The following is a 27,961-nucleotide window of genomic DNA, read 5'->3' on the forward strand; positions in this document are numbered from 1 at the left end:
AATAAAATCTCGAACTGTCAGTGATTTTCTATAATTAATATCTTGTTTATAAGCTTCAATCACAACAAAGAAATGTCTTGGCACCAAAATTAAATTAATGATCCCTTTTTTGGGAAGCAGGTTTATAAGAAATATAGTGAGAGCCGTAAGTTGGAAAATATTTTATTCATAAAAATTGAGCATTGCGTCAATTAGATATGAAATTCTGCCATTTGGCAGTCAGATAGTTACTGTGAACCATTCAGAGATTTGCTGATGCACCACATTCGGGTAATGCAACTCTCCATCCAGTGGCAATGAACCTTTTCGCTTTTCAGTTCATCAGTATATATATAGGTATAAATGTCCAATGCCATTGGTAAAACTGGGTGTACCTTTTGTGTGTGTGTGTGTGTGTGTGTGTGTGTGTGTGTGTGTGTGTGTGTGTGTGTGTGTGTGTGTGTGTGTGTGTGTGTGTGTGTGTGTGTGTGTGTGTGTGTGTGTGTGTGTGTGTGTGTGTGTGTGTGTGTGTGTGTGTGTGTGTGTGTGTGTGTGTGTGTGTGTGTGTGTGTGTGTGTGTGTGTGTGTGTGTGTGTGTGTGTGTGTGTTCAGAGAGATCCTCATTTTTGTGTTCAGAATCTTTATCGGGTGGGAAACCTCGGCTTCTTTTCTGGCGTCTAGTAGATGAGACAGTTTCTTTCATCTTTAAATTGACTGCTTTCTCGGTATTCGTAAGCTTAAAATGTAACGAATAAACGTAATTCTGAATAAAGTGCAAAGGTCAGTGAACTGAGGACTGCGGTTTTCAGTATTTTATGTTGATCAAAATATTCTCTTTTCAAGAAGTTTAATTATTGTTAGCATTTTTACTAGATTTTTTTTCTAAATTTTGAATAAGGAATTGCATCTTGTTCTGTCTGTTTGTGGGTCACTATTAGTTTCAATCGAATTTTATTCATTAGCTTTGATTTTATTTTCATGGTTAATATCAATAGAAAGGATGCCATTGCAAAAAAGCAAGATTTCCATTGTTGCTGCATATTTATATCTAAAATGTACTTCAAATAATTTATTTTTATTTCTTCAGCACTCTGACAATGTTTATAAGAGTTTCTACCGCAACTCTACTTTAGCTGTGACAATCAGATTTGAAATATTGTTGTAAAAGTAACTGTCCATTTAAAAGAGAACATCTTCTAGTTGAATCATAACGTTTCATCAGAATCGTACGGAGCTCAGCCTCCATTATTTCTGTAAGTCAGAGTCGTCCTATCGCCTGCGCCTTTGACTGTCATCTGTTGAACTTGGCAAACACACAGTGCGCTGGGATGCATCATTCATCGTGTGTTTATGCCATGAAGGTCTTTTTTTCAGTTTTTTCTGTAGATCCCAGTAAGTTAGCAGAATTGTTACAACAAAACTCTACTATTTAGTGTCTTAATTATATGTGTATGCATTTTATGTAAATAAAAAAAGTTCAGGAAGATTGTAATGTTGATTTGTGTTCCATCTCGGTCATTTTCAAATGATCCACATTTGCTGCACCGCCTGATGACTTGGATCTTTTTTTATCTGCTTTCATTTAACAAGCATTTCCATTCCTGAGATATATTAAACGAATGCATTTACAAAAAGACTACAAAGCATGCAATTTTTTTTTAAAGTTGCGTTGGAAATCGGAGGGGGGGATACCAACAAACTGAGCAATTTGGTCTTAAATTCCAAAATTTTTTGAAAAGTTGTTTGTTTGCGAATAATTGATCCAAAAGCCATCATTGGGAAATATCATTCGAAATTAATTAACAATTTTAATCTACCCCCCCCCCCTTCAAATAATTTTGTATAATTCAAAATACCGTCATGCAATCCTTCAAAGAATGTTCCGTTGCGAAATAAAGGTAAAAATATTTTTCAAGCATTATGAATGATATTTTTGTTGAAAGTTGAGAACTCCGGATTTCTTTTTCAGTTGACTTGTTTATTTTTTAGTAAAGTCTTTATAATTTTTTATGCTCGTCTTATTTATTCATCATTAGCTGTTGTGATTTTATTTTTACATATTAATTGTTACTTTATTTTCATGGTTAGTTACAGTTCAGTATTTTTTTTTAATTGGAAGTCTTTCGTCAACAAATTGTCAATGATTTTTCTGAATTTTCTTGAAATGTAAATTCTACAATAAATATATGATGATGCTTATACCTTTACTTTCCTTGCCTTATTATTTTTCAGTTATTATGTTTCTCTAAATCTGTGCATCGTGTAAAATGGTGCTTTTTTCATTCAAAATTTTAAATATTCTTTCTTACACATACAATTGTATTTTGTATATAGATGTAATTTTCCTGAAATTGGCCTAATCGTAGGAACATTCTTAGCATGTGATCGAACAGTCTGTAATATATCATCTGAAGTATGCATTGCCCAAAGATTTGTAAGTAATATTTAATTGCCGGCTATTTAAAGAAGATTTATTCAAAACTACTAGAATTATTTAGGAAGTATGCATGTTAAAGACATTCATTTTATTGACTTTTTTCAACAATTTATTTGAAACATGAGTACATTCATTCTTTCGCAAGCTTAAAGTTAGATACTGGCATTTTTTTTTTGTAAAAAAATAATTTATGTAGTGGGTGTGGCTCGTTTTACGACAAAATATTTAATGATCGGTAAGAAAATGTTCTTATTGAAATTTCATCATAGTAAAAAAAAAAAGCAAGAGTCGGAAGCTAAAACAACTACAGCTTTCACTCTAGGCCTAATTATAAAACGATCGGTGGAATTTCTTGACATATTTCGGTTTCAATTTTTATGTCCGAGCTAATGAGTTTTAACTCCTGATATTAATATTGATTCTGCATTACATTGTCTCGTAACGTCGCTGTTATTTAATGAATAAATTCTTAACTTGTTAGATATTTCATGCTGGTTTGCTTTAAACATATTATACAAAAGTTCAGAAAAAAAATTAAAAACATATAAGGAATAAGGCAATAAAAAGTAAAGCGAAATTCAGATCGAAACCACTACTATATAACAGTATCGGTTTTAATTTCGTTTTATTTGGCAAGCATAATAACATATTTTGAGTTTGCTAAGTAAAACGAAGACAAACATGTTTTAAAAACATTTTGTTTCTTCTTTTTATATTATATATCTTATAGATTTTATTTTCTTGTTCAATGAAAACTATTTGTTTGTTCAGGTGAATGGAGCAGTAAACTCTGCTATCAAAAACGGCGTTTACATCAAAATGCATTTTTGACTTCCTGGAAGTTGCGTATTAATTGCAACCCGTGATTAATCGCACACAAACAATCTCTTTTGTAACCATTGTCCGCCAATGGTATGCGGTTAATAATAAGCAAGTACAGCTCTACTGCGAAGCATGCAGGACAGGAGTCTGGAAATGGAACCCGTGACGTTCACAGCTTTGCTAAAGGCTCACAGTTTTGCATGGTAGAAGGTTGGGATAACACATTCTGGGAGACCACTGCTGCTAGATTCTAAATTATTAGGATTATATTTAATTGGAAATGTTTTTTATACTTTCATCACCGTTCCCTATATTACACAGTAGTAGAGTTCATAATTGCATTTCAACCAAATAGATGCGGGAGAACTAGCACAGAGTTTTTTCACAAGTTCTTACGTGTCTTTATTTAAAAATTTTTGTCAATCATAATTACAATGCGCATAAAAAAAAAAATTGTAAACTGCACCTGCACTGAGGATTAGAGTTTCTTAATCAGAATGCGCTTTCAGGCTTCGGTTATTTTCTGACATTCTTTCGTCTCCACTCGGCTAGGTTCGATCTGGCATTTTTATTGTATCTGAAATCATGCAAATGAATACATTTTTGTTGGGTTAACCTGGTTTAATGATTGTCGATATTAAAGTAATCTTCATTACTAAAACCATACCGCATTTTTAAAAATGCCCGTTAAAAACTATATAAAAGTTCGACTTCCTTTATTTTTCTTAAAATTTATTTATTTATTTTATTTTTCTTCTTTCTTTTTCTTAAAAAAGTACCATTCGAAAATAGACTGAAATTGAAATTTTCAGCACGGTTCAATACGTCTAAAACATTCAAAATTTTTGTCATAGCAATATTTTTAAGAAAAAGAATTTCAAGATAAAAATGTTCGAATCCTAAAAAAAATTCAATTAGGAAAAAAACATAAACTTTAAGCTACTGCTTTGTGTAAATAAATAAATTTATTTATGTTTCAGTTATTGGTAGTCTTTGATGAATTTTAAATTCCACATATCTGAGAAAATCTATTATGGCATTGACGTTGATACATAAAGCGTTTAAATATTTACTTCTTAATACATCGATGTTTCATTGAGTAGATAATGCCTATTTGACTCAGAAAAGCAAGTATATGTTCTGGAAATTAAAGTACATGATTTTGCGTCTTTAATTATTAAAGGAATGATATGTAATTTATTATTTTATATTATAATTGTTAAACACGTTTACTTTTATGGGGATCCTATTTCTCGTCTAAAATAAAGTTTCTATATTTATTATTTTATCTTTGTAAAAACTAATTTTTTTACATTGATTTAACATAAATCTAATTTCAAATGAATCCAGTATTGCTCAGTTTTTCGATTTTTGGATTTCGAATTTAAAAAATGAAAGGTGGTCACTATAAAGTTAATCACTATCATCGAATGTTTGTCAATAAATGTTGCTTATATGGCAGGATAAGCATAATTGAAATCAGCTGATGGGCATTTTTATTTTTTCTCTACTCTTAACAGAACGAAAACTGCACAAATACGCTATAAGTAACGGACTGATTTTATATTTTCAGAGAATGCGCTTTTTTTCCTTAAAAGCAAAAATGTGACATATTATTATATGGCATAAATCTAATTCGTGAGGAAAGGCTCTATATTCCTCTGTTAACTTTTGAAAGTTTTCTTCTTCACTTTTTGAAATAAAAAGAAAATAACCACTAGTCTAACACCACTAGTGGAATGCTTCTACTTTACGCAGACCGTTTTGAATGGCCATCGTGAAAATCAGCAAGAAACTTCTTTTGTTTTCTTTCCGTTGGTCACGCAATTCGAAGCTGCGTGGCGGGAAAACACTTCGCTCACACGGAACAGAAGTCAGTTTTGAAAGCAAACAATGCTTTTAGTTGCTTTTTCGGAACATGTAGGTGCTGCAAATTAGTTAGGCTGAGCTGAACTGTGTTGTTAAAATCGATGGACGTAAAAAGAGGTTAAAGTTGATTTTGAAATGTTAGACAAATGGTGAACATTGAAAATTTAAAAAAAAAAAAAAAATTAAAACGTGAATGGGAATTTTTCTAATAACTTCGTTGAATTTAATTGTAAGTCATTGGATTTTCGGAGGGTATAGTTGAATTTAATGATTGTACCATACAAATGCAGTGAATAATTAACAAATTGTAACTATGCTAGTTGATTTAATTGGTATAAAATTTCTTCCTCTTGCTATTTAACATAAGCTATAATAGAATAAAATATGTCAAAACAAATGAAAAGGTTTTAGTTAAAAATGAAAGGAAAGCAAAAGGAAATCAACTGTTGTTGAAGAAATTTCACAGAAATAAGAAAATTACTTTTCAACGCTACTTTCAAAGAAATCTACTTTTTTCTATGTTTAATGAATAGTTTAATATAATTTTTCGTAAAAATTCTGAAAATCTGTGGAAATATTTCTTAAAATATTTTTAATTGCATGAAAGCTGATATCAATTAGAAATTTAATTGAGAAAGCATAGAAACTTCTTTTAATAATATGAATAACAGAATATATATGTATATTTTGAAGAAAATTTAGTCTTGTGAGTTTTTTTATTATACCTTTCACTCAAACACCTTTATAACCTTTTAATTCCTGAATGTTTGCTTTTTTCATAACTTGAGAATCAAATTTAATAAAGATTTGTATCTGGAAATCGTATTCGTTTTTCTCACATATTCTTATATGCAGTTTCAGTTTGCATTCATAGTTATCCCTTATTTTCCAGAAGGAAATCAGTTATATTTTTAAATAATTACAAGAAAGTCTTAGTTTAAGAACGCGTAAATTAAAAATGGCAGTAGAATAATTATCTTACAGGGAAACTAATAAAATATCCCCCATTTAAATTCAGAATCACAATGCATAACACAAGTAATTTTACAAACTACTTAATAGTTAGTTTCATAATTAGTTAAAAGTAGGTAAGTAAAAAATTATTAATTTTAATAAAATATTTTTGGAAAAAGGTACCTATTTGTATCTTGTCGAAGCAATAAGTGACAGAATGTTAAATAATTATAGAAAATGAAGATTTAAAAATATAAAATAAGCAGCAAATTAAAAGTATTATTCTGATATTGAAAAAAAAATTCGCATTATTTTTTTTATTTCCTAACAAAATAAAATAATTACCAAGTGAAAATAATTATTAACTTATGAAGTGATTATTGATCATTGTAAGACATTTTCTAAATGAATAAAACGTATGTAGTATAATAGGAAATGAAACTAATCATATAACATGTTAAGTTTTTCAGAATCGAATGTGGATTTTTCACCTAAATATTGAAACTCAATTATAAGTTATTACTACAATTTTTGAATAAATTGTTCCAAAATTTTTAAATTAAAAAAATATTTTTGATAGAATATTCCTTCTGATAACCTTCTAAATGTAAAACAAGACATTCGTATTCCTCAAACTATGATCATTTCATAAGTAAGAATTGTAGTCAAAAATTCGAAAAAATATTCGCATGTTCTCTCTTAAATATTCCAATTATTTAAAAAGGGTTTGAGAAATGCTTAGTATGAAATTCTAAATTGCAATATTAAAATTAAATTATAAATGAAAAATTAGTTTCAGTTAAAATTTTAAGGAATGAAAATTGAATAAGATTTTAAAAAAAACTTTTAACTATACAACCAATTGAAAAAGTGTTCCATTTTGACATTTCTAAACTATTGAACAAGTAACGCATTCCTAAACTACTGAAGCATTTTCTGTCGTATGAATGGAATGTTCTTCGAATTTTGATACAACATTAATTTTAATTACTAAAAGTCGAATTCAATATTTCTTCATATTTAAAAATAATAGAAAAACTAGATATAACTGCTAAGAGACTAAAAATAAAAAAGGAAGATCACATGCTTATGATTCCGGTTTAGGCGACGTAAAATGGAATAATCTTCGAAATGCTTCGCATATTTTAAAACTTATCCACCCAATTTTTAATGTGTAGCTCCCAAAACTTATGAAGAGTTAAAACACATTTTCTAATAAAAAACACGCTATATGAAAATGCCTAAATCGCTATTTGTAAATAAAAATCTTTTGTCTTAAAAGTTGCGAATAACAAACATTTTAGAGTATAAAGACAAAGAAAAAATATTTTATGACATCTTTCTTCAATAAAATTGATAATCTGTTCTAATATTTGAATTTTCATTTCAGAAATAATGAAGGATAGATATAATTTATAAATAATGAATAAATATAAGAAAGTCGCTAAATACCATACTTGAAATTTGTCTGCAAGAGATTTTGCTTTTTTTTTTCTAGAAATATGTTCTAAATGAGAACAAATTATTCAATCAAAAAACAGGTTTCTGAAAAGATTTGTTTTTTCCGCATAATACAACATCTTAAATAGTGTCTTTGGTTAAACTGTGAGGAACGAAATTTCATCTGATAACAAAATTCCATTAAACAAATCAAAATCAATAAAACCGTTTATTAAAAATTGTGCATATATTTTCTTATATACATTTATTTACATTGGTTGTATCAAGATCATCCTTTCTTTTATCACAATAAAAGTTAGAAAACTTCAGAAGCTAAATTTTAAGAATTAAATTCGTTCCTTTTTATAATATGAACTATTCATTTATAGTACATAATCGAAACATTTTATAAAGTGAGAGCCATTTTCTCAAATGGAAAAAAATGCGACCGTCTAAGTTGATCCAGAAAATCTGAGCAGTATTTCCGCAAAATAATATGAAAATTATTCCTTGGGCTGCCAAATAAACAAAAAAATAAATAAATAAAAAATTCTAAGTTAAGCATGAATGGTAAATTATTGAGAGTATCGTGTGAAACGATTTTATTGATTGTTTTATTAATTGAAACAATTAGATGGAGCTAATATTTTATCTACAAGTAAAAATAGTTAAATACTTATTCAATGTGAAATACTTTAACTGAACGAGCTTGTGTCGTCAGTTAAGTCGTCAGTCGTCAGCAAGCATAAACAAAATGCCTACCTCTATTACATTAAAGTAAAACCGATAATCGCTAAGTTGAATGCAGGAAGCTTTTAGGGTAGGGTCTGGCGCTTATGTTAACAAATATTTCATGACTCAAGTAGAATTATAAATGCTATTTTTTGTTGCCTTACTTGCATTGTACCAAAATGTAGCTTTTGGTCATATTTTATTTATTTATCTACTTTTTTTCTAGTTTCTTGAATGAATTCAAAATAGTGTTTCTGTGTGCAAAGCAGTTAATGTGCAAACTTTTGAATTATCTTTGATATTGCTTTTAATGTTTCATAAAAAGCTGCTGTTGAAGAATGCAGTAATAATACACAATGGCTGAAATGTATGCATAAAACGAGATACTTATTTGATGTGGTTTCGGCAGGCTTCAAGCGGCATGAATAGTTTTCCATCCAGGTCAATCTAATTTTAGATGATTTTTTTTTAATGTTTTCTACTTTATAATTTTTTGGTGAAATTGAACCAACTTTTCGTCACTATTCGTTCATTCGATAAAACCATATTCTCCGTTTCAAAGAGCTCTTGTCATAGTTGGGAATTTTCCAAACAGATGTATCCACGTTTTCATTTCCATGAGTTACACTTTATAACAGCCGTCACACAAAGCGCAAGTTTGTCACGAAGTATTTAAAGAGAGTAGAGGGTTAAAGTGATACTTTATAGTTTGGCAAGAGCTCCTTCTGTGGCCACGTATAGGGACATAGTATGTTATGCTGAAAATGCACAATTTTTGGAACATTTCCGACGTAATGAGCTTGCACTGCCCCTGAACTATAAAGGACTGAATGTAACTAAAACTGAAATGGTCGTTCAGGCAATAGTTTCAAAAAGTAATTTAGTCTAAAATTATTCTTCCGTTGTTTGGCATCGTGTCGAAATGCCATTATTGGTTTTGTTATAACGTTTTATATATTCATAGGTTTGCATTATAATTTTGTTAAAATGAAGTTATAATTTTTTTTTTGTAAAAGATGCATCATTCTTAATAATAAGAGCAAAAAGGAAACAGTATTCACAAAATTCTTTGCTTTCATAACTGTGCATTCAATTTGACAACTGTGTTTCTAATTTGATGGTATGCATTTAAGAAATTCATTCGAATAAATTGTTGTTAAAATGATTATTATATAATCTTATATATATTTTTTAATTCTCACAGCAGCCGCAACAAATAAAGGTCCACATTTTTAACTTGCCTTAAATATGAGACAATGGTTATAGGCACAATAAACTCAGAGAATCATTCATTTTATCATCTGTAGGATAAGATCAAAACTGCATGTATTCGGCAAATAAATAAGCAAAGCAATGTAGTTGATTAAAGTTTACTCTATTTTCCAAAAATATTCAATACTACACGTTTTTGGCTCTTATAGATTCACTGGGAACAAAGGTTTCTAAAATTTTCAATTAAATACTTTATATAATTTGGTCTTAATGACTTCATCAGCAAGATATTTTTAGCTTGGAATTTTGTTGGATAAAGAACTCATTATATCATAAAAGCCTCACATTATTCTGTTCGCTGTACTATGTAGCGCCCTCATTTTCTGTCATCTCTCCTGAAATTTGAACTTTAATTTGAAACGGAAGTGATTAAATTTCAACTAATACAAAAAAAGCTGTACTAAAGCATATTTTTTAAAAAAATATGAGTACAGAAAAGGAAATCCTTGAGAATTGAAATATTATGGGCATTGCAGAATAATTTTATAATGTATACAATATTTCATAGGATTATTCTAAATAACTTTCTTTGATTTTTCGTAAATTTCAGTCCTCAGTTTTAATTTTCGAAGGATTTAAATAGTGCAAATAATAGTATTTTTTCTTTCATTCAGTAGAAGTATTTCTGAAAAAATAATGAAGTCAATTTTTTTTGTACAGTCCTTTGATCCTATGAAACATATTCAATAAAATGTTCTTGATAACCCAACTTTAAAAAAAAATGAATCTTTTGCTGCCAAATCTGATTGAGTTATGAGGCTTTGAATTTAATTGTTTTATACCAATCAGCTTTGGCGGAACTCCGAATGCTAATGGATTGTTTTCCTCAAAGCAGTCAGTGGAGGCTCTAAAATCGTGATGATAGGTGATAAATAGTAATTTTTTTAAGTGATAAATAAGTAGTGATCACTAAAATAGTGATGTTCAGATCTGCATAACTCCAATCGATTTTTGTCGTTAAAGGATTGCACGTTTTTTATTAGTCTTTTAGGAATAAGTCTCAGAGGACCGAGGATTGAATAAAAATTTAAAATTCTATCATTCACCAAAATATTTATTGACACAAACTAAACAACATATAATTACTTACTTCATTCTAGATCGTTCTTCTTATTAGTTGTGTATGACTATTACTAACAGTTTAGAAATTCTCTAGTGCGCCTCGTTTAGAGTGGGTATCTTGTGCATATTAATCTAAGCTTGCCTTCGACAACACAGAATTATTGAATTAATTATGCAAATATTGAAACAGTCACAAAAACATTTTTTTTCCCCCTTCATCTGGGGGCACGGCAGTGCTCCCGCCAAGTCGAGAAAAACAAGCGGCACGGCCGTACCATCCTTTTCTCGAAGCAGTTCAGGCCATTTTCGACCCCTATAACTTCATTGTGAATAAAACTAGAAGCCTGAATTTTCAGTAACCAAGCAGGCATGAAATAAACACGGTATATTTCAAATTTCATTAAATTTGAACCAGTTGTTTCAGAATTATAACTAGTCAAAATTTGTGAATTTTGTCACTGACTGACTGATTGATTGACTGACTGACTGACCGATCATCAAAATTCTAAGGCACTTCTAGCAGACATAGGAGCTTCAAATTTAGCATAAAATTAGTGTTTAGTGTATAAATCAAGGAAAAACTAAAATATGCGCCTAATAATGGACGGATCGATAAGTTTCTCGAAGTTTCGAGCATTATCAATTTTGTCAGCAAACTCGTCGCCAAATGGTCGCCAAGTTTATCATCAAGCTCTGAGATCACTGGCTCGGCATCCGACAGCATCCAATACAGATTACTGTAAAACGATCTTTCTTATGATGACACTATTCACGCTGGGAAGCAAAATTACAGGTTTGTAACAATATCTCATTTGAAATAATTCAATTGGAAGCTGTGGAAGCTGCAAATGCAATGGTTGACTTTCAGAGAATCAATCTGGTAGAAGAGCAAACTGATCTTCAAAGTATGATCGCAAAACTTAATGCCGATCAAAAAAGAGTCTTCGATGTGATCACAAATAAAATGGACACAACTGATAATAACGCTGACGTTTTACGCTATTTTGTGAGTGGAACTGGTGACACTGGAAAGTGCTATTTAATAAAAAGTCTGAAAGTTTGGGTTAAGACGTATTTAAACAAAAAAGTGGCAGTTAGTGCTCCAACAGGAATAACTGCATTCAATGTGAATAGATTGACTATACATAGACTATTGCAACTGCCTGTAGAACACAAGCAAACACCGAAGTACAAGCCACTTTCTGATGAAGTGCTCCAAGTTCTGAGATCAGATTTGAAAGAAGTAGTGTTATTTATCATAGAATAGTGTCAATGAGAAAAACTGTAGCTGAAGCTCAAAAAGTAGCACCGGAAAAGAAAAAGAGGAAGACTACATACAAAAATAAGAAAAGGACTATCTACAAAAAGAAATGAGATGCCATCAAAAACATAACTTGTAAAAAAAATCAAGTCTCGCAACTCACTCCTTCTATCGTAAAAAGTTGTGAGATCCATGTAATACCAAGTCGGTGAATTCATTCAGTCCCTACTTAAGGGTCCTTCTGTCTTAAGTTATTACGGAATTAGCTAACCTAACAACATCTTATAGTGACCATATCAATATTAACAATCTTTTATGGTTTAAATAAATAGATTGACTTGGCAATCGCACTAAACAATCTAATTTAATATAATATGTTAATGTGATCTAATTTAATGTAAAGATGCATTGTGTTTTCATGCAATGGGCAAGTCATTCTATTTATTTAAACTATAAAAGATTTTTAATATTGATATGGTCACTATACGATGTTGTTAGGTTAGCTAATTACGTAATAACTTAAGACAGAGGGACCCTTAAGTAGGGACTGAATGAATTGACCGACTTGGTATTACATGGATCTCGCAACTTTTTACGATAGAAGAATTGAGTTGCGAGATTTGGTTTTTTTTTACAAGTTATGTTTTTGATGGCATTTATTTTTCTCGAAAATAAAAATTTCACATTTATTTTATTTTAAACAGACACTTGCTGAAAATTATACTTTTATTGATTTCGTTTGCAGTGAGCCTTTTTTAGCATGACAGCAACACGTTGAGAAAAGCTAATATTTTTCACATAAGTATAACGTGCTTGTGTACATTAAATTTTATTTTTATTTTGCGTAAAATATATATTTGAAAAATACCTTTAGAGAATTATTTGAAGATGAATTATACAATTAAAAATTATACCGCAAAAATAGGTATCAATTTTTGCTAAATAATATTAATTATTAATATGATATAAAAAATGTTAATTTTACAATAATATAAAAATTATTTTTATACTGTAATATTTTCGAAAATTATAGCCGAGAAAGACCAATGTTTCTTGTAATTTTTAATTAATTAAAATTCTAATTAAAAGTTTAAAAAAACGCTCTGAAGTGCACATTTCCATCTTAAAAAATCGTGGGCAAAGGTCTAACGAAAACTCCATTTCCAATGACAAAATTCATCGTTATCATAACTATAGATTTATCATAATTAATAAAATTGCAAGCTTGTACTTTCGAAAGAATTAAGGGGAAAAAAAGGAAAATATATGTATATAAAAAAAAAATGTTGTTGCCATTCATAAAACGAAAATCCAAGTAAGAGCGATTAATTCACATTTTTAAATGTAATTCGGACAAAATAACTATTGCTACATTTTTTAGAACAAAAATTAATCTCAAATATATAAAAGATAAAAGAATCTTTCTGTTTATAAATTATATATTCATTGTTTGCCCTCAAAAACGTGAATATTTCTGCTTTTAAATTTAGTTAACACATTATTTAATTTCATACCATTTTTAGATTATAGATGGCGCCAGAGTATAATTCTTTTGCAAAAGACTCAAAAGTTTTCCTGTTTCATCACTTGAAACTGGGAATTTGAAGTAAACCTAGAAAATTTTTAAGAGCAAAATTAATCAAATAAATGTCCCAAAATCCTGAAAGACATGGTTATACCAGAGTACAAATTGATGAGAGTGAAGCTTTGAGTCAAGAGGTAAGGTAATCCTTTTATTTGAAAAAATTATTTATAGTAGAATATATATATATTTTTTTCTTCTCTTCGGAAAAAAGAAAACAAAAGCGACAGCAGCGAACATTTATTTCTGCCAAGTTTTCGAAGAATTGCTCATAAATCTTTTTAAACACGAAGACTTATTTTCCCTATGAATATAAATAACAAAAAGATGAAACGAAAAGTTTTGTAAGAATGGCGTAGACCATATCGTTTAAAAAAAATAAGCTAATGAAAAGTACTGCGTGTTTTACATTTAAATTATTTCGAATTTTCATTCTCTTAAAACAAAACCATTACAATATTTTGTGCTTTGTGCGAAGTTCGAACATAGATTTAACGTTAATAGTTAGATAATAAATATCAAATCTTTAAATGCAATTACTGGATTAAGTAATTGCATTTTAAAAATTTTTATCTCTATATAGTTTGTTATAAATAAAAATACAAATTTTAAAAGCACGTCCAGCTTATAACAAGAAAACAGTAAGAGAAAATGGTATCGGAAAGTTAAAAAAGAGTAATCGCTGCAAGGCGGTCTTTTTCAAAGAATTAAATAAATGATAAAGCTATACTAATTAAATTTGTTTAATGTTATACTAATTTACGATATTAAACAACTTTATTTTATGAGTAACAGTTTATGAATCTTAAATATTCGAATTTCTCCAAAAATTCCGATAGAAAATAATTTCCCACACCTGGCTAAGAAAAAGAATTTCTCGATGTTCATTTATAAAATCCGATAGTTCAGCTAATCTTTTTCTCCACGGCATGATATGAATCTATGAATAAATTAAGTAAAAAAAATAGTTTCATTAAAATTAATAATTTCAAAAAAGAAAATTAATGTATTTAAAGGGATTTGATTTACGAAATTGCTGGTTTATTATTGACTTAAATTGTTAACGATTAATGACGGTTTAGAACAAGTACTTTCATTTTTTATCATGACAAAATTATAGGAAATGCTCATTATTAAAAAAAAAGCAAAGCAAAAAATTTTCTTCCCTGAATATTTTTTGTCATTATTTTTGAAATAATAATGATGATGAAATAAAAATCTTTGATAAGCAGTTGTCATTGAAGCATACATTTGTTCAGCTTTCTATGAGAAATCCATTATCCCAGACGTCTGAAAGCTGAAATAGCGCAAAAGTGCTCGTTGCTGGCGTTTAATGGTTTTATTACAGACAAGCTTTTCATTTCTCGTTTTTTATTGGTGAATAATTTTTGCAGCTGCGCTCACACATTTAAAAAGGTTTTCCGTCATTGGACTGTTTTATTTTTATCTTGTATATCGACACTTTAAGAATTTATCACTTTTTTTTTTCAGTTCCAGCAATTTTGTAAAATTTTAAGTTTCTAAATTTCATTCTCAAAAGTACCGTCCATTTTTAGTGAAATATAAAATCTGACTCAATTTAATATTATTGTATAGGAAAAAAATTATTAATCATGGGCTGTAAGATAAATAATTTATCCTTTTAAGTCGAGAAAGTTAAGATATATTTGCTTTATTAACCTTAATTGTAAAATGCTATTAATTTGATGTGATTGTTTATTCTTTTATATATGTAAAAGAAGAATAACTAAGAATTACATTGAATAACAGAAGATGAAGGATTAGTAACTTTAAATATGGGAAAACAGGATTAGTTGTAACAATTTTTGGAAAAATGTTTGTTCTTTTAAATGTATTTACGGTTACTGAATTATAACATACTACTTCTTCTTCTATTCATTCATAATATAAAAAGCATTTAGCAGGTTCGTCCATTTTACCATTAGAAATATTTTTTTCAGTTTGTCGACTATTACAAATGACCCCGGTTATAGGGCAAATGCTATATATGTAATGATATTTTAAAATTTAATTTAATCCTAATGAGTTTCTTGGTTTCTTTAGTCTAATTCAGTCCATGCCAAAGTCATTCTAAAATATTCTCTTATTTCCTGATCCTATTCCAATTTTTCGTTATAGTTAATTGAACTGAAGCTTTGTAAAAATGATGCACCATCAGTTCCACGTGCCTAGTGAAAATGATCCCTCCGTTGCCCTTGTCAAAGGTCAACACGTGTATTGAATCGACACATGGCAGAAATCTCGTGTTATATAAGACCAGGGATAGTTTATTTCGTTCTTTCTCACTTCTGCTTTTGTGTCGTGCAGTGGCGGACGTGCTTTGTCCGCGTCTCTGCTTTTATATAATTTTGACTTCCCGGAAAGGATATTAAAGAGAATTAAAAAAATCCAAAGTGTCTTCAATGTCTTTAAACCTGCCTTCTGCTTTTAAGAATGAAATGCTTATATAGATCAACAATAATTAAAATTATTCTCTCCTTACTTTCTTCTATTAATTTAAATGCACAAGACTTTAGATAATGATTATCACTTAGCACAGTGCTACTAAATTCTGTGAAGCGATTTACAGTAAAATATAAAAAAATTATTTTACCACTCAACATAAAGTTCAGAATTGCGATTAATGTTAAGAAATTGCAGATTGCTCCCTATTGCGCACATTTCTGTACCCGAATTTTGTAAATGATGCATTGAACTCATTTTCCTTCACTGGAATCGCAGGCCACAGGGATCTGTTTTTCAGTTGACTTCGGGGGCCAGACTGTCTCTGTTTCGAGACCCGATTTCCCTAAAGAACTGCTGTGTGAGTCTGTCTGGTTGGTAAACTATTTTTGCTTGTGTGGCGTGAAAGATTAAAATCAAGATCGAGCAGTTTCCTCGTCATCTGAACGCTGTTCAAAATAACGTGGTCAGTTCCAACATAATCCTAACGTTGCTTCCAAACAGGGTATTAGCGCAATATACAATACTGTATGCAGTATATCATCAGAGCTGCTGCACACATCTCCGCAAGCTAGGACAAAGTCTTCTATTCCCTCTTTTCTCTACTTCACCCCCTTTCTCCCTCTATTTTCTCTTTTCGACATTTTTTTTTCTCAACTTTTCATTTTCTCTCTTTTCGTTTTCATTTCTTATTATGTTATTATGTAGTTACACTTTTTTTCCCCTTTATTTCTTTTTTAGGTGGGTCAGTTAGGAAGAGAATTTTTTAATAAATATTGGACGATGTATTAATCTTTGTTAGATTCTTTCCGAAGTTCTTAATGGAAGCAGAAATTCGAACTACAGGAATCAAACATAGATCAAGATAAATATCGCAGTTTTTAATGCTTTCAAACTTGCCCAATCTTATAGTCCCAGATATTTTTGCAAAAGCATTAATAAGAAAAAAATATTGGGATATTAAAGTAGTTAAGCTAAGAAGTTAATTATAGTAAAAAATTAAAGCCGTGTTTTGAAGCTTAATACACAGACGAATTTAGTTGTTGTTGTTGTTTTTTCAAAAATATTTTTATTTACAAACTTTATCTTAAATCAAATATTTCGAACTATATTTTCCCCATGAACTAATTAAAACGAAATCATGTTCATAAATTCTCACTATCCGTTTCAAGTGGGCACTGGTTATGTTGATGTAATTAGGCCGGTCATAAGAATTATATTTAAAGGCAATTCTGATCGAGAATTTTCCAAACCTCTGCATGAAGTACTTGCTAATGTTGCAACTCACTCCATCACCCCTGTCCTATTATGAATAATGATGGAAGGTGGTGTGAGATACTTTTGGTAATGTTTTTTATTTAAATTGCATAATTTTTTATTTAATAATTTTGAATAACTTTTTTTTTGTATTTTATTAACTGCCTTTGGTGGCCAGCTAGTTCGCCTGAATAAAATTTTCAATTAAATATTTATGTAACTTGTTCTTACCGGTTTCTGCAGCAAAATCTTATTAAGTTTCACATTTTGACAGATATGCAATTTAGATTTTAAAAGCCTGGCACCGTTCTGTGCATTTTACTATGCATTTCTGTCACACCTCTAAAATTCCTAAAATACAGATGCACTCTGCTATTTTTTGTTATTCAAAACAAAAATGTCTGCAACTTTAATAGTGACTTTTATTAATAACTTTGGTGCTGTCCTTATGTTTTTATATTATCGTTGATGATACTTCTAATATTCGTTTAGAATTCCGATGTATCCTACATCCGTGCTTTAAAACACTCTTAAAATGTTTTTAAAGGATTGATTAAATATTAATTTTTTTTTTTTTTTTGATGCCGAAAAAATTATTTTCTTACAATAATATTTTCTGAAGTTATTGTGGTAAAACACCAAAGGTCTGCTTCTTTGTTAATTAAAATTCTGATTAAAAGCTCAGGAAAACAAACGCTCCGGGGTGCACATTTTAACCCTTTTAAGTATGAATGTGCAAAGTTTGGTAACTCAAACTATCTAGCCTCTAAAGTGCCAAAACACACATATTCGCCTTTTTTTTATAAATAAAGAAAAATATTGTATGAACAGAAACCATTGTAATCTCAAAGAGGATTTTATTTCAAGATATTGTCCATTTTCATGTGTCTCTCGGAATCTGAAAAAAAAAACACTTTTTGTAATTATGTCTGAAAATGCGACAATTCGAAAATACAACGAAATACATGCCTTCTTCATGCAAATGTAAAACCTTCCATCGCAGTGACGATCATTCGGTATTACGAATCAATCGCTTATTCATTGTGACTTTCCTTTTTCTGATGAATGATACAAGAAAAATGGATGTGCGTCCCGCATAACAAGTTTTGATGCGCTCCATTTTCCAAAGAGAATGAGAAAGAACCTTGAAATCGCGTGTTTCCAGGTTTATAAAGATACTCAGTCTTCTCCCATTGAAAGATAATGAATCAAAGCAACACCCCAATTAGCACGAATTTCAAGCGAATTTGTTATTGAATTTCGATTAAAATAACAGCCATTTTAATACGAATTTTTATTCCCATATAAGACATAATATCATCTAAAGTTTTTTACTCAAAATCTTCTTTCTATGAATCAATAGGGTGATAATTTTTTTTAAATTTTGATTTAATGGAATTATCAAACTTTAATCGATGAATATATATTTATCCTGAAGTTCAAAGCTTAAAGAATGTGTGCGCATGTAAGAGCATTGTGGAAAGAAGGTTTTACTACGATATTTGGTAAATACAGTATTTTTCTGAATTTTTCATATTTCTAAAAGAAAGATTTTTCTAAAATGATTTTTTTTCTGTTTTAAAATAAAGAAAAATGGCGTGTTTGCAATAAATGTGAAGTGCAATGTAAAACATCGATTTAGAAAAAACCTTTTGCTTTTCTGAAGTCTGAATGCAGCCTCGTTTACGAGGGAACGCGTGCTGTTTATTGTCCTTGTACAGTTCTGTTAGTTGAAACGGTACTCATAAATCTTTAATAATAGATACTGGAAGGCAGCGTTATTGCTCATCGTAAAAGATATTTTGAGGAATGATTTTTTTAAAAATTCCTTTATGAAAAGCTCATGATTGATCTGCTATACATTTTCCTTAATATTCTTCCCATTTTCTTTCAATACTTGCTATATTGTTTAATGTTAAAACAGAACTTATATTGCATTAGCAATCGCAGTAGATTAACCCTTTAAAGGGCCATTTTTTTCTAGTCATATTATGTTAAAATATTTTTAGGCTTGAAATTAGAATAAGAAAAGGGATTCATTTAGCTTAATAGATACATTTAATTTCATTAATTAATTAATTTGGTTAATTAATAATTAAGTAATAAATCAAGGCACATCATTTTGTGTAAGATAAAGAACTGAAGCATCTAAGTTTCTGTCTTTTTAAAAAAATGTGTCAGAACTTATGCCAACCTACATAATTTCATACAAAGATGGATAAATTTAGTGGGAAGCATACTTTCCACGGCCCTAGAAAGGGTAAAGTACAGAACAGAGCTTTGGAAGAGGTCACTATCTCAATATATATCGAATTAAATATGTTTTATAAAGCTTTTAGGGTGTCCCATAAGTTTCTTCCGCGGTATGGCAAGAAGAATGCTAACTGGTCATATTTATATAAAGATGCAATATCTTATCTTTCAGTTGTCTGACATTGCTTTCAGTCATCCTAGAGCTCTTTTGAACTATCTGCGCTAGAAAGATGTGCCATGCACGTCGAATATGCCTATAAATATAAATCTTTTTTTTTTTTTTTTTCGATTTCTGTAAGGTATCGAACGCTTTGTGTCTGCATCTGTGAATATTTTGCCAGAGCAAGTGGTTCGAGTACGTTTCTTTGGTTGGACATCGTCTGTTTTGAAACTTCCTTTTTTTTACTCCGTTCCATATGGAAAGCATTTGTGGCATGTTACGCTTAATGTTTAAACCGTTTGTATTGTGGAAACATTCAGACAACAAACAGGCTGCTGTAACTCACGATGAGGCCGCGCAAAGTATCCAATATCTTACAGAAATCGGAAAAAAGAAAAGGACTTATATCTTCTAAAGGAATTGGCTTTACACCCAAGGCTGTGCTGCTACAAACAATCTCAGTCGATGAGTCGCGAAGATCTCTGAGAACTGTCTTTCGACGAGTCGTTGGCGATTGTGCGACAAAAGCTTCTCAACGTACGTTGCATCTCTCTCCAGCGCTAGTGTTTAAATAAGGTAATAGTGCAAAGAATATTGCAGACGAGAGTTGTGCAGTTTACGGGAGTGATACTGTTACGGCCGTCCACAATTGGTTTAAGAGACGTTGAGCAGTTTTCATTTAAAAGGTGAAGAGTGTAGTGGCCGCCCAGCAACGACGGATGCAGACCTTAACAAGGTCGCCGGGAATGCCCGAGATCAGCGTTCTTGACATAATAATCTGATCATGATGAAATATTTCACCACTGTGACATTCGGGTTGACGAAAAGAATCTCTCCGTTGATTTGCTTCTCCAACATCATGAGTGTGATGCCTTCTTTAAATGTCTTGTCGCTGGAGATGAGACGAAAGAAAATCGAAATGTCCATCGAAAACACATTGGATCTAAGGATCTTCAAATGTCGCATGAATAAAAAAAAAAAAAAAAAAAAATTGGCCATTTAATACGACTGGGAAGGAGTAATCTACTGCGGGCTTTTTGTTCAAGGTGAAATGATCATTTCTGCCAAATGCTGAAATACTACTACCGAAACCGAAAATCGTCATAGCAAAAAAGACGGCCAGAATTGGCCAAACAACGAGGCGCCAAGTATGTTTCATAGCGATGTTGCAAAATTATATGTTGTATTTATTTGGAGAAAAAAGCTATTATAGTTTGACTGAGAAATTCTACTGTATCCTCCGAATTCCCCAGATCTTGCTCCATCCGACTATAATTTATTCATGTTTTAAAAGATTCTCTCTACAATCAATGGTTCAGTCAGCAAGAGAAATAAAAATGTACCTCGAGGAATAATTCGCAATTATGCAGCATCCATTTTCTTAAAAGGGAATGATAAGGCTTCCTGAGAAAGAAATAAAATAAAATGATGAAGCAGAACAGTTAATGTATAAAGCAATAAATCAGTGTATAGCGTGTTTTGTTTATTAACAAAAAAAAAATCTGGGACAACCTAATCCAAGGAGATGTGTCTGTCTACTCGAGTTGTATCCTGTTAGTAATATCTCGGATGTGATTATCAAAGATTTACTTATGAAGTTTTAGTAGAAAATCCCATGCACAATGGCAGAGTGCGCAAGAAATAAAATATATATTTATATATCATTTGAAGAGCACTTTAGACTTAAATGTACAGTAATATTAAGTTTCCTTGCAGTGGTATTTTCTCTATTCATAATATTTATTAACACTTAAGTCAAAACTAATTAATATAACTGGTTTAAAAAAATTGAGTGACTCTCTATTGCAATGCCAAGTACAAAATGGAAAAATAACGCTGAAAAAAATTATGTCGAAAGAAAATATTTGCGATAACTTTCAAGTGAAATGAGAATATTATGAATATGCAGATCTCAGCTCATTAAACTTTGCCACAATCCAGTGTGACAGTAAATAAATGAAATGTGGAGTTTTATGACCCCATAACTTATCATATTCATTCATGCTTCATTTTATTCGCACGCATAAGAGTCATTAGATGTCAAATCAGAAGCTAAGATTTCGCATTGGTGGGAATATTTTTTAAGCCTTTCCCAGCATTACAAATTTTTATATATACTTCATACCTTTACATATATACTATGTATTTTTTCGTACAAATTGGCTACGCAAAAACGCTTTCAGCATTCGAGTCTCTTTTCATTGAAGTACAATAGACTCTCAAAACCCCGATCTATTCTGCGTACTGTTCGACATCATTAAAGAAAAAAAATTGTTTAAATGAGGAATAATTTACTTCGTTAAGGTTTTGCAAGTTGTCGTTAGAGGACTAAAAGATGAGGAAAACCATTTTCTGGAATGTCTTTACAAGGAACGAGTCTTAGATATTGGAGTACGATCTAATAACAAAGCTCTTAAGTCAATATGCTTCAAACTTAGAATTTTAAAAAAATCTGATTTACTTTTTTGACGGTATTAATTCAGCAAATTAGAAAACTTCAAGTGCCTTTCGGCCAAACATTGCACTGGCCCTTTTAACAAAAAATTCTTAAAAAATGTTTTTAAAAAAAACATGCCTGTGAGAGCAAGGCTTGCTAGGCGCATTTTCAGTCAATAAATTTGTTGTAACGAAATTGGTAGGTTGCCTCACATATGTGTTCAGAATGACCGTTGTGTACACACTGATCTACCGGACGCCCTTTTAGCTCCAGGCAAGCGTCTCCCACGATCGGATCGCTTGAAAGATAGACACTCGTCTTGATGCGTCGGAATCGATAGGTGTCCATTTCAGTGTTACGTTCAGTGTATTGTACAATAAAGCATGATGATGCAATTGAGGTAAACCCTCAAAGTTTGTTCATTTAATAAAACCTTTCGTGTGGTTCTTTATATCTCCGACGTTCAGTCCATGCGAATTCTTTCCATCCCCAAGATTAAAATTCTATCTCAAAAGCACCAGAAAAATGTTAAAATGGGCGTAACCAATCGGCTGGAGGCAATTTCATTTTGAGAGTTCAAGCATTGCTGTGAAGAGAGGAGAAATCGCTTCCGTTGCTGTGTGGGTGACTATTTTGAAAACAACAATGCGAGATTTTAATTGAATAAAAATTATTTGAAAAATCGGCCTCCTTCATTTATTTACATGCATCATAACAGACATTTATAAATCTTGTACTAAAAATTTCATAAAATTTGAAATGGATAGGACTTTTAAACCAGCGGTAGTGGTCTTTCCAGAATTTTCTCGCGTATTCTCTAATAAAGGCGATTTGATTGTTTTAGACACGTTTTTCTCAACCTGTTGAAACCAAAATTTTGCATACAACTACGATTGTAGTCGCAGCATCACACACCAAATAGGACATATTTATTGGCCATATTTATAGGACATTGGCGTTTTTGAGTTATGAAATTTACATGCTACTGGAAGTATTGTTCACTGGACAGTCAACCACTCATTGTATTTGGCTCAATATTTGATGAGAATTTATAATGTAGGTGTTAAATCAGAAAAATGGATTTCATTTATCTAGATCTCTTCGTTTTGTAGCTACTGAGTAAATTTATATTCGGACAGACAAAATTCCACTGAATGCTTAAAGCTTGATACAAATCTATGAATTTGTTGTAATGATATTCTGCTAAGTTTCATCCGATGAGCTCAAAGTGTTTTGTCACATAATGGCAAAGATTTTTCGAATTGGGGGGGGGGGCTAAAACATCAAAATCTCGAGTTCGAATTTTCTGACGATTACAGTACTTTGTGTACGAGAAAGTAACGTACTGACACGAATAAAACTGGAAATCAGAAATGCCGCTTCCGGAGCATAAGATCGGGCAGTTTGCAAAAAAAAAAAAAAAAAAAAAAAAAGGCCGGGATTTGGTGTTTGATCTCGATCCGTTCGAAGAAACCGTTCTCGCATTGATGGGAGGATAGAGGAAATGCTCGGATGCCATCCTCGCCATTTGAAAATTCCCTGCCCCCACCCACCTTGTCTTAAAGAAGATCATTTATCTGAGAAATTAATTAACTCTTAAAAAGTAAGTATTCATAAAACTAATTCTCAAATTTAAGTACTTCGCCGATTATATAATACGAAGACTCCCTTTTTATTACTTCAGACGCAACCCTAAAGAAATGTCCTGTTCCACCCAAAACATTCAACTTAATTCAATGTTTGGATTGTTACTATTGAAGTTTTACACCAGGCAAAATAGAATCTATCACAGGTCTACAAGGGGGAACATTACATCGAATTCCTTCTCCTAATAGGAATAGAATGAAGACATCGCTACTGGAAACGATCATCTGATTATTTATACAGTAGTTTTTTCATCCTCATACTCGAGGTTCTGCCTGTAGACAGTAAGAATTAGTAATAAAATGTTGTCTCTTTGAAAAAAAGATAATTAGATTTAAATAACTATTTGTTCTAGAACAAAAGGAAAAGCAAAGAATATTTGCTGGAAAGATTATATTGCTGAATATTTATTTTTGGAATTCTGGTTTGATTCTTTGTTCCAATTGCATGTGCATTATGATTTATTGATCGTTCAATTTGGTAGACTCTGAATTTTTTTTCAAGCCCCTGAAGTAACGATAATAAGGTGAGACGTGCTTCTCGTTTGGTCAGGGTTCTGATGGATTACTAAATAAGCTCAAACTAAATTTCGTATAATATTAAAATACTGTACCTTCCTTTCATTATAGTCCTAACAAATATTATGTATCATCACATCTGATACCTTAAGAAGAAATCATACGAAGATTTCCTTTTATACATAATTATTGCTATATTGTACATTTCGAATCATAACATTTTCTTATAATTTTCTCTCTATTTCATCGAATTTCAAATCTTTAAACATCATTTTTTATTATTATATCAAATACAGTACATAGAAAAAATGGCGCGTATATTTTTAACTGTTTCTAAAACTACTTTCGATGAAGAATCTCTGCATTTTCATAAAGAAGTAAAATATTTTTTTGTATTCATTTGCTAGACAAGGAATCAACTTCGTTTGCGTCAACTTTTTCTGAAGCACTTTTATATATAAGATGTTTACATTTTAAGATGTATCGGAATCCCCACTAAATAACCTTTTGGAGTCGCATGCACGGTGATTAAAAAGAAAAATGTCACTGGCCGATTTTCTGAATCAATAAATTTGCGAAGTTCTATGATTAAAATATATTAGGATGATATGAATCCTCTGCCAAATATATTTGGTCCATTTCCTGTCTACTTTATTACATTATCAAATTATTTGTAAACATCGAATGTCTAATGGAATAAAATTGTGTATAAACAGGAACGGTCCTCAATCGTAACAAATAAAATCATATTCATTTTTCATGTTATAGTAAAATTTAAAAAATAAAGTTAAAGTAAATCATTAAATGAGTTTAAAATATATTCTAACGTGAAACCACGAGTCAATTGACTCGTTCATGAAACGAGTGACCTAATAATGCATACTGCCTGGAGACAAAAATGGCCTCAAGCCACCGCTGTATTGAATGGCAGTTCTCTGAACAGGAATGTTTACGGCATAATGGATTCCACGTTGTCTCCAATTGTTGTGACGTGGGCTGCTCAAATAAAGCTTTTGAAAAGCAATAGGGTGAATGACCAGTCTAAAATTGTTCTCCAAACTTTAAAACAACTAAATATATTTCTAAGACTTGCATCGACAAGCTTCATTTTCTAGCATGAAAATAGGCAATATCGTAACTCATTTTTTTATTATGTAGAACTAGCATGAGTTATTCATAACAAGCTTTTTTAAAATTCAAAAAACAAATAGGTCACCGATCGTGGTGATATCCTATTACCATTAGAATAACTTGTAATAGGACGCCGAACTCCACTTAGCTCAGAAAACGGAAGTAAAAATTCAGATTCATTCAGCTATTCAGCATTCGTTTCTGATAATGAAAAACTTACACGTCTCATCGACACCAATAGGTAATATCCTACTCTCTTTTGTCCAGTGTTGTATATTGTTTAGCTTCCATTTCTCCTGCTTAGCGTTCGCTTTAGAGCGGCAGTGTTCCTCTGATAGAAATGAGGGTTTTTAGAACCAAAAAAGATGGCTTCTTAAAGAATCTATTCTATCAAAAGATACAAACTTATCGATTGATTTGTCAGAACCAATGATGCATCCATCAGTGGTAAGTAGAAATTCAGATATAATTTCAGGTGTCGATCTCATCACATTTCAAGATAATGAAGTGCGCCGAAATAATAGCCTCATTTTCCTCAAAAACGGACGTTCATCAAGCAAAAGCAAATCAAACAGACTGTCAGTGAATAACGGAGACTCTTTAACATCGACATGTTCCGTGTGTTCCTGTAATCTGATCAAACTAACCTTCCGAAAAAGTCAAACTCTAGTTGGCCGGATAATGGAATCGACCGTCGGTTATTTGGAAAATTATTATGACCAATGTTTTACTGATTTTTTTTAATGTATCTATGATAGCTTGTTTTTCAATTCATCGCAATAACTGAATTTTTATTTTGAATCCGTTCCTATGAGTTTTACACATTTTTATTTAAACTGGCTTCTTTCATGTTTGTAAAAGCAGAATGATGTCATTGATTTTTACCGCCTTCCCCATGCATTAGAGTTCTAAAAGTGTTTACACCTGTTGCTTTTCGATGAGAACAGAGTATTTAATGGAGTTCTGAAATTATAAACACTTGCTTCACTATGAATACAATATTTTCAAATCTTCGTTGCCAATGAATGATTTAATGAGAGTATATTTAATTTTAGTTCAAATTTTGATTCCGTATTAGGGGTGCCATTTGGGGATAAATTTAAGAGCATTTATTCCATTATGATTATAATAACAATCCATTATGATTAATATAATAATAAATTTTTTCCATTATGATTAATATAATAATAAATTATGATTATTATAATAATAAAATATTTTACTAAATTCTGCGGCCAAAACAAAAATAATAAAGGCGTAGGGTGCAAATGTTTTGGTCAAACATTTAAAAGATGATTGTTTTTTATGACATTCATTGGGGTTTACATATATATAATTTAAATCTTAATTCATGCCCAGACTTTTATCTTCATTTAATCCATATTAACTTCATTCTGAAATGGTCTCTTATTTCCTGACCCAATACACTTCTTTGTTGAATGAACGCTAAACGCGCTCTGTAAAACTGCCAGAATCAGCGGTTCTCACGCTCCGAGTGGAAGGATTAAAATGCTTCATGTTTTGCCACATTCTTTTGGAGATGCCGAAATTCCCTTACCTAAAGAGACACGTGTGAAATCCCTATCAGAATATCACAGTAATATATCACTGGAGAAAATATTTCGATCTCTTTTGCTCTTCTCTTGTGTCGTGGACTGACGTATCCCGTCGCTTCCTTCTTGTACTTAAATTGTGTCTCCCGGGATGGAATAAAGCGGAGTTTTAAAATTTTCAAAAGTGTCTTCTCTCTTCGGCTACGAAACTGCTTAAAATGTATGTTTTTACACACGCACGCAATATAGGACGATGACTTGGGGCAAAGTGAATTTTGAAAAAGGAATAATAATAACCGAATTAAACGAACAATTAATTTATTAAGATTAAAAAGAAATAAATATTTCAATATTTATAATATTAGACTATTTACAAAAAGGTGATAAAACAGTTTAAATAAAGAGCATGGTACACCTATGAGAGGGGGGGGGTCAAATATGGTCAAGGCCTGAAAAGGGTTTGTTTCCATTTTTCCTTTAAGAGGAGCACATAAACAGCGTCAGACCTCACACGTCCATTCCCACTGGAAGAATCGAGTGCTCTTTTAGAAGATTCTTACGCGCCTGAAGTCATACGGGCGAGCCTGACTTTTTTCTTTGGATGTTAACATCCGGTTAAGTTTGATTTGACATGTTGGCGTCGCCAGCTATTATAATCGAAATGAACTAAACACTTTAATTCATTAGCATCCGTTCCTTATATTACTTTCTACATACATATATCTTCTCTTATTGTTTTTTGCACTTCATGTTTTTATAATTTTTTTATGATCTTCACATTTTTGTTTAAAATTGGTCTTTACATTTTTGTTTTTGTTTTTCTTTCCACTGATAAAAGCAGTTTTTTAATTACCAATTACCTTTGGTAACTAACTGGCTCGCCTGGACTAATTTTTCTAAAAATTTCACTAGTGTTATTGGTATAAAAAGCTTCTTCATCAAAATATTTATAAACTTAAAATTGCAAGACATATAATTTATACTTTTTTTAAAACCTTGCACCATTCTGCTCGTTGTTCTATGCATTTCTCTAAATTTTCTGCTTATACACTTAATTATATCAGGGGAAGAAACAGTAGCATTTAAAAATGGGCGCGCTTAAAAAGCATTTTCGCCATTGTTTTACAATTACAAT

At 30.9% G+C, this 27,961-nt stretch overlaps 1 protein-coding gene across 3 annotated transcripts in view; it reads left to right on the forward strand.

Annotated features, from left to right (window-relative positions):
• LOC129969706 (inactive dipeptidyl peptidase 10-like) overlaps positions 1-27,961 on the forward strand; it is a 203,563-nt gene that overhangs the window by 68,539 nt on the left and 107,063 nt on the right. Inside the window, exon 1 of one of the 3 annotated variants that reach the window (XM_056084397.1) lies at positions 13,423-13,547. The exons of the other annotated variants lie outside the window; for them this stretch is intronic. Within the exon in view, the coding sequence (XP_055940372.1) occupies positions 13,476-13,547 (72 nt within the window). The 5' untranslated portion in view covers positions 13,423-13,475. Of the gene's footprint in view, positions 1-13,422; positions 13,548-27,961 lie in introns of those variants that run through there. 3 annotated transcript variants of the gene reach the window in all.

Source organism: Argiope bruennichi, chromosome 5 (assembly GCF_947563725.1).
Source record: "Argiope bruennichi chromosome 5, qqArgBrue1.1, whole genome shotgun sequence".
NCBI lineage: Eukaryota > Metazoa > Arthropoda > Arachnida > Araneae > Araneidae > Argiope > Argiope bruennichi.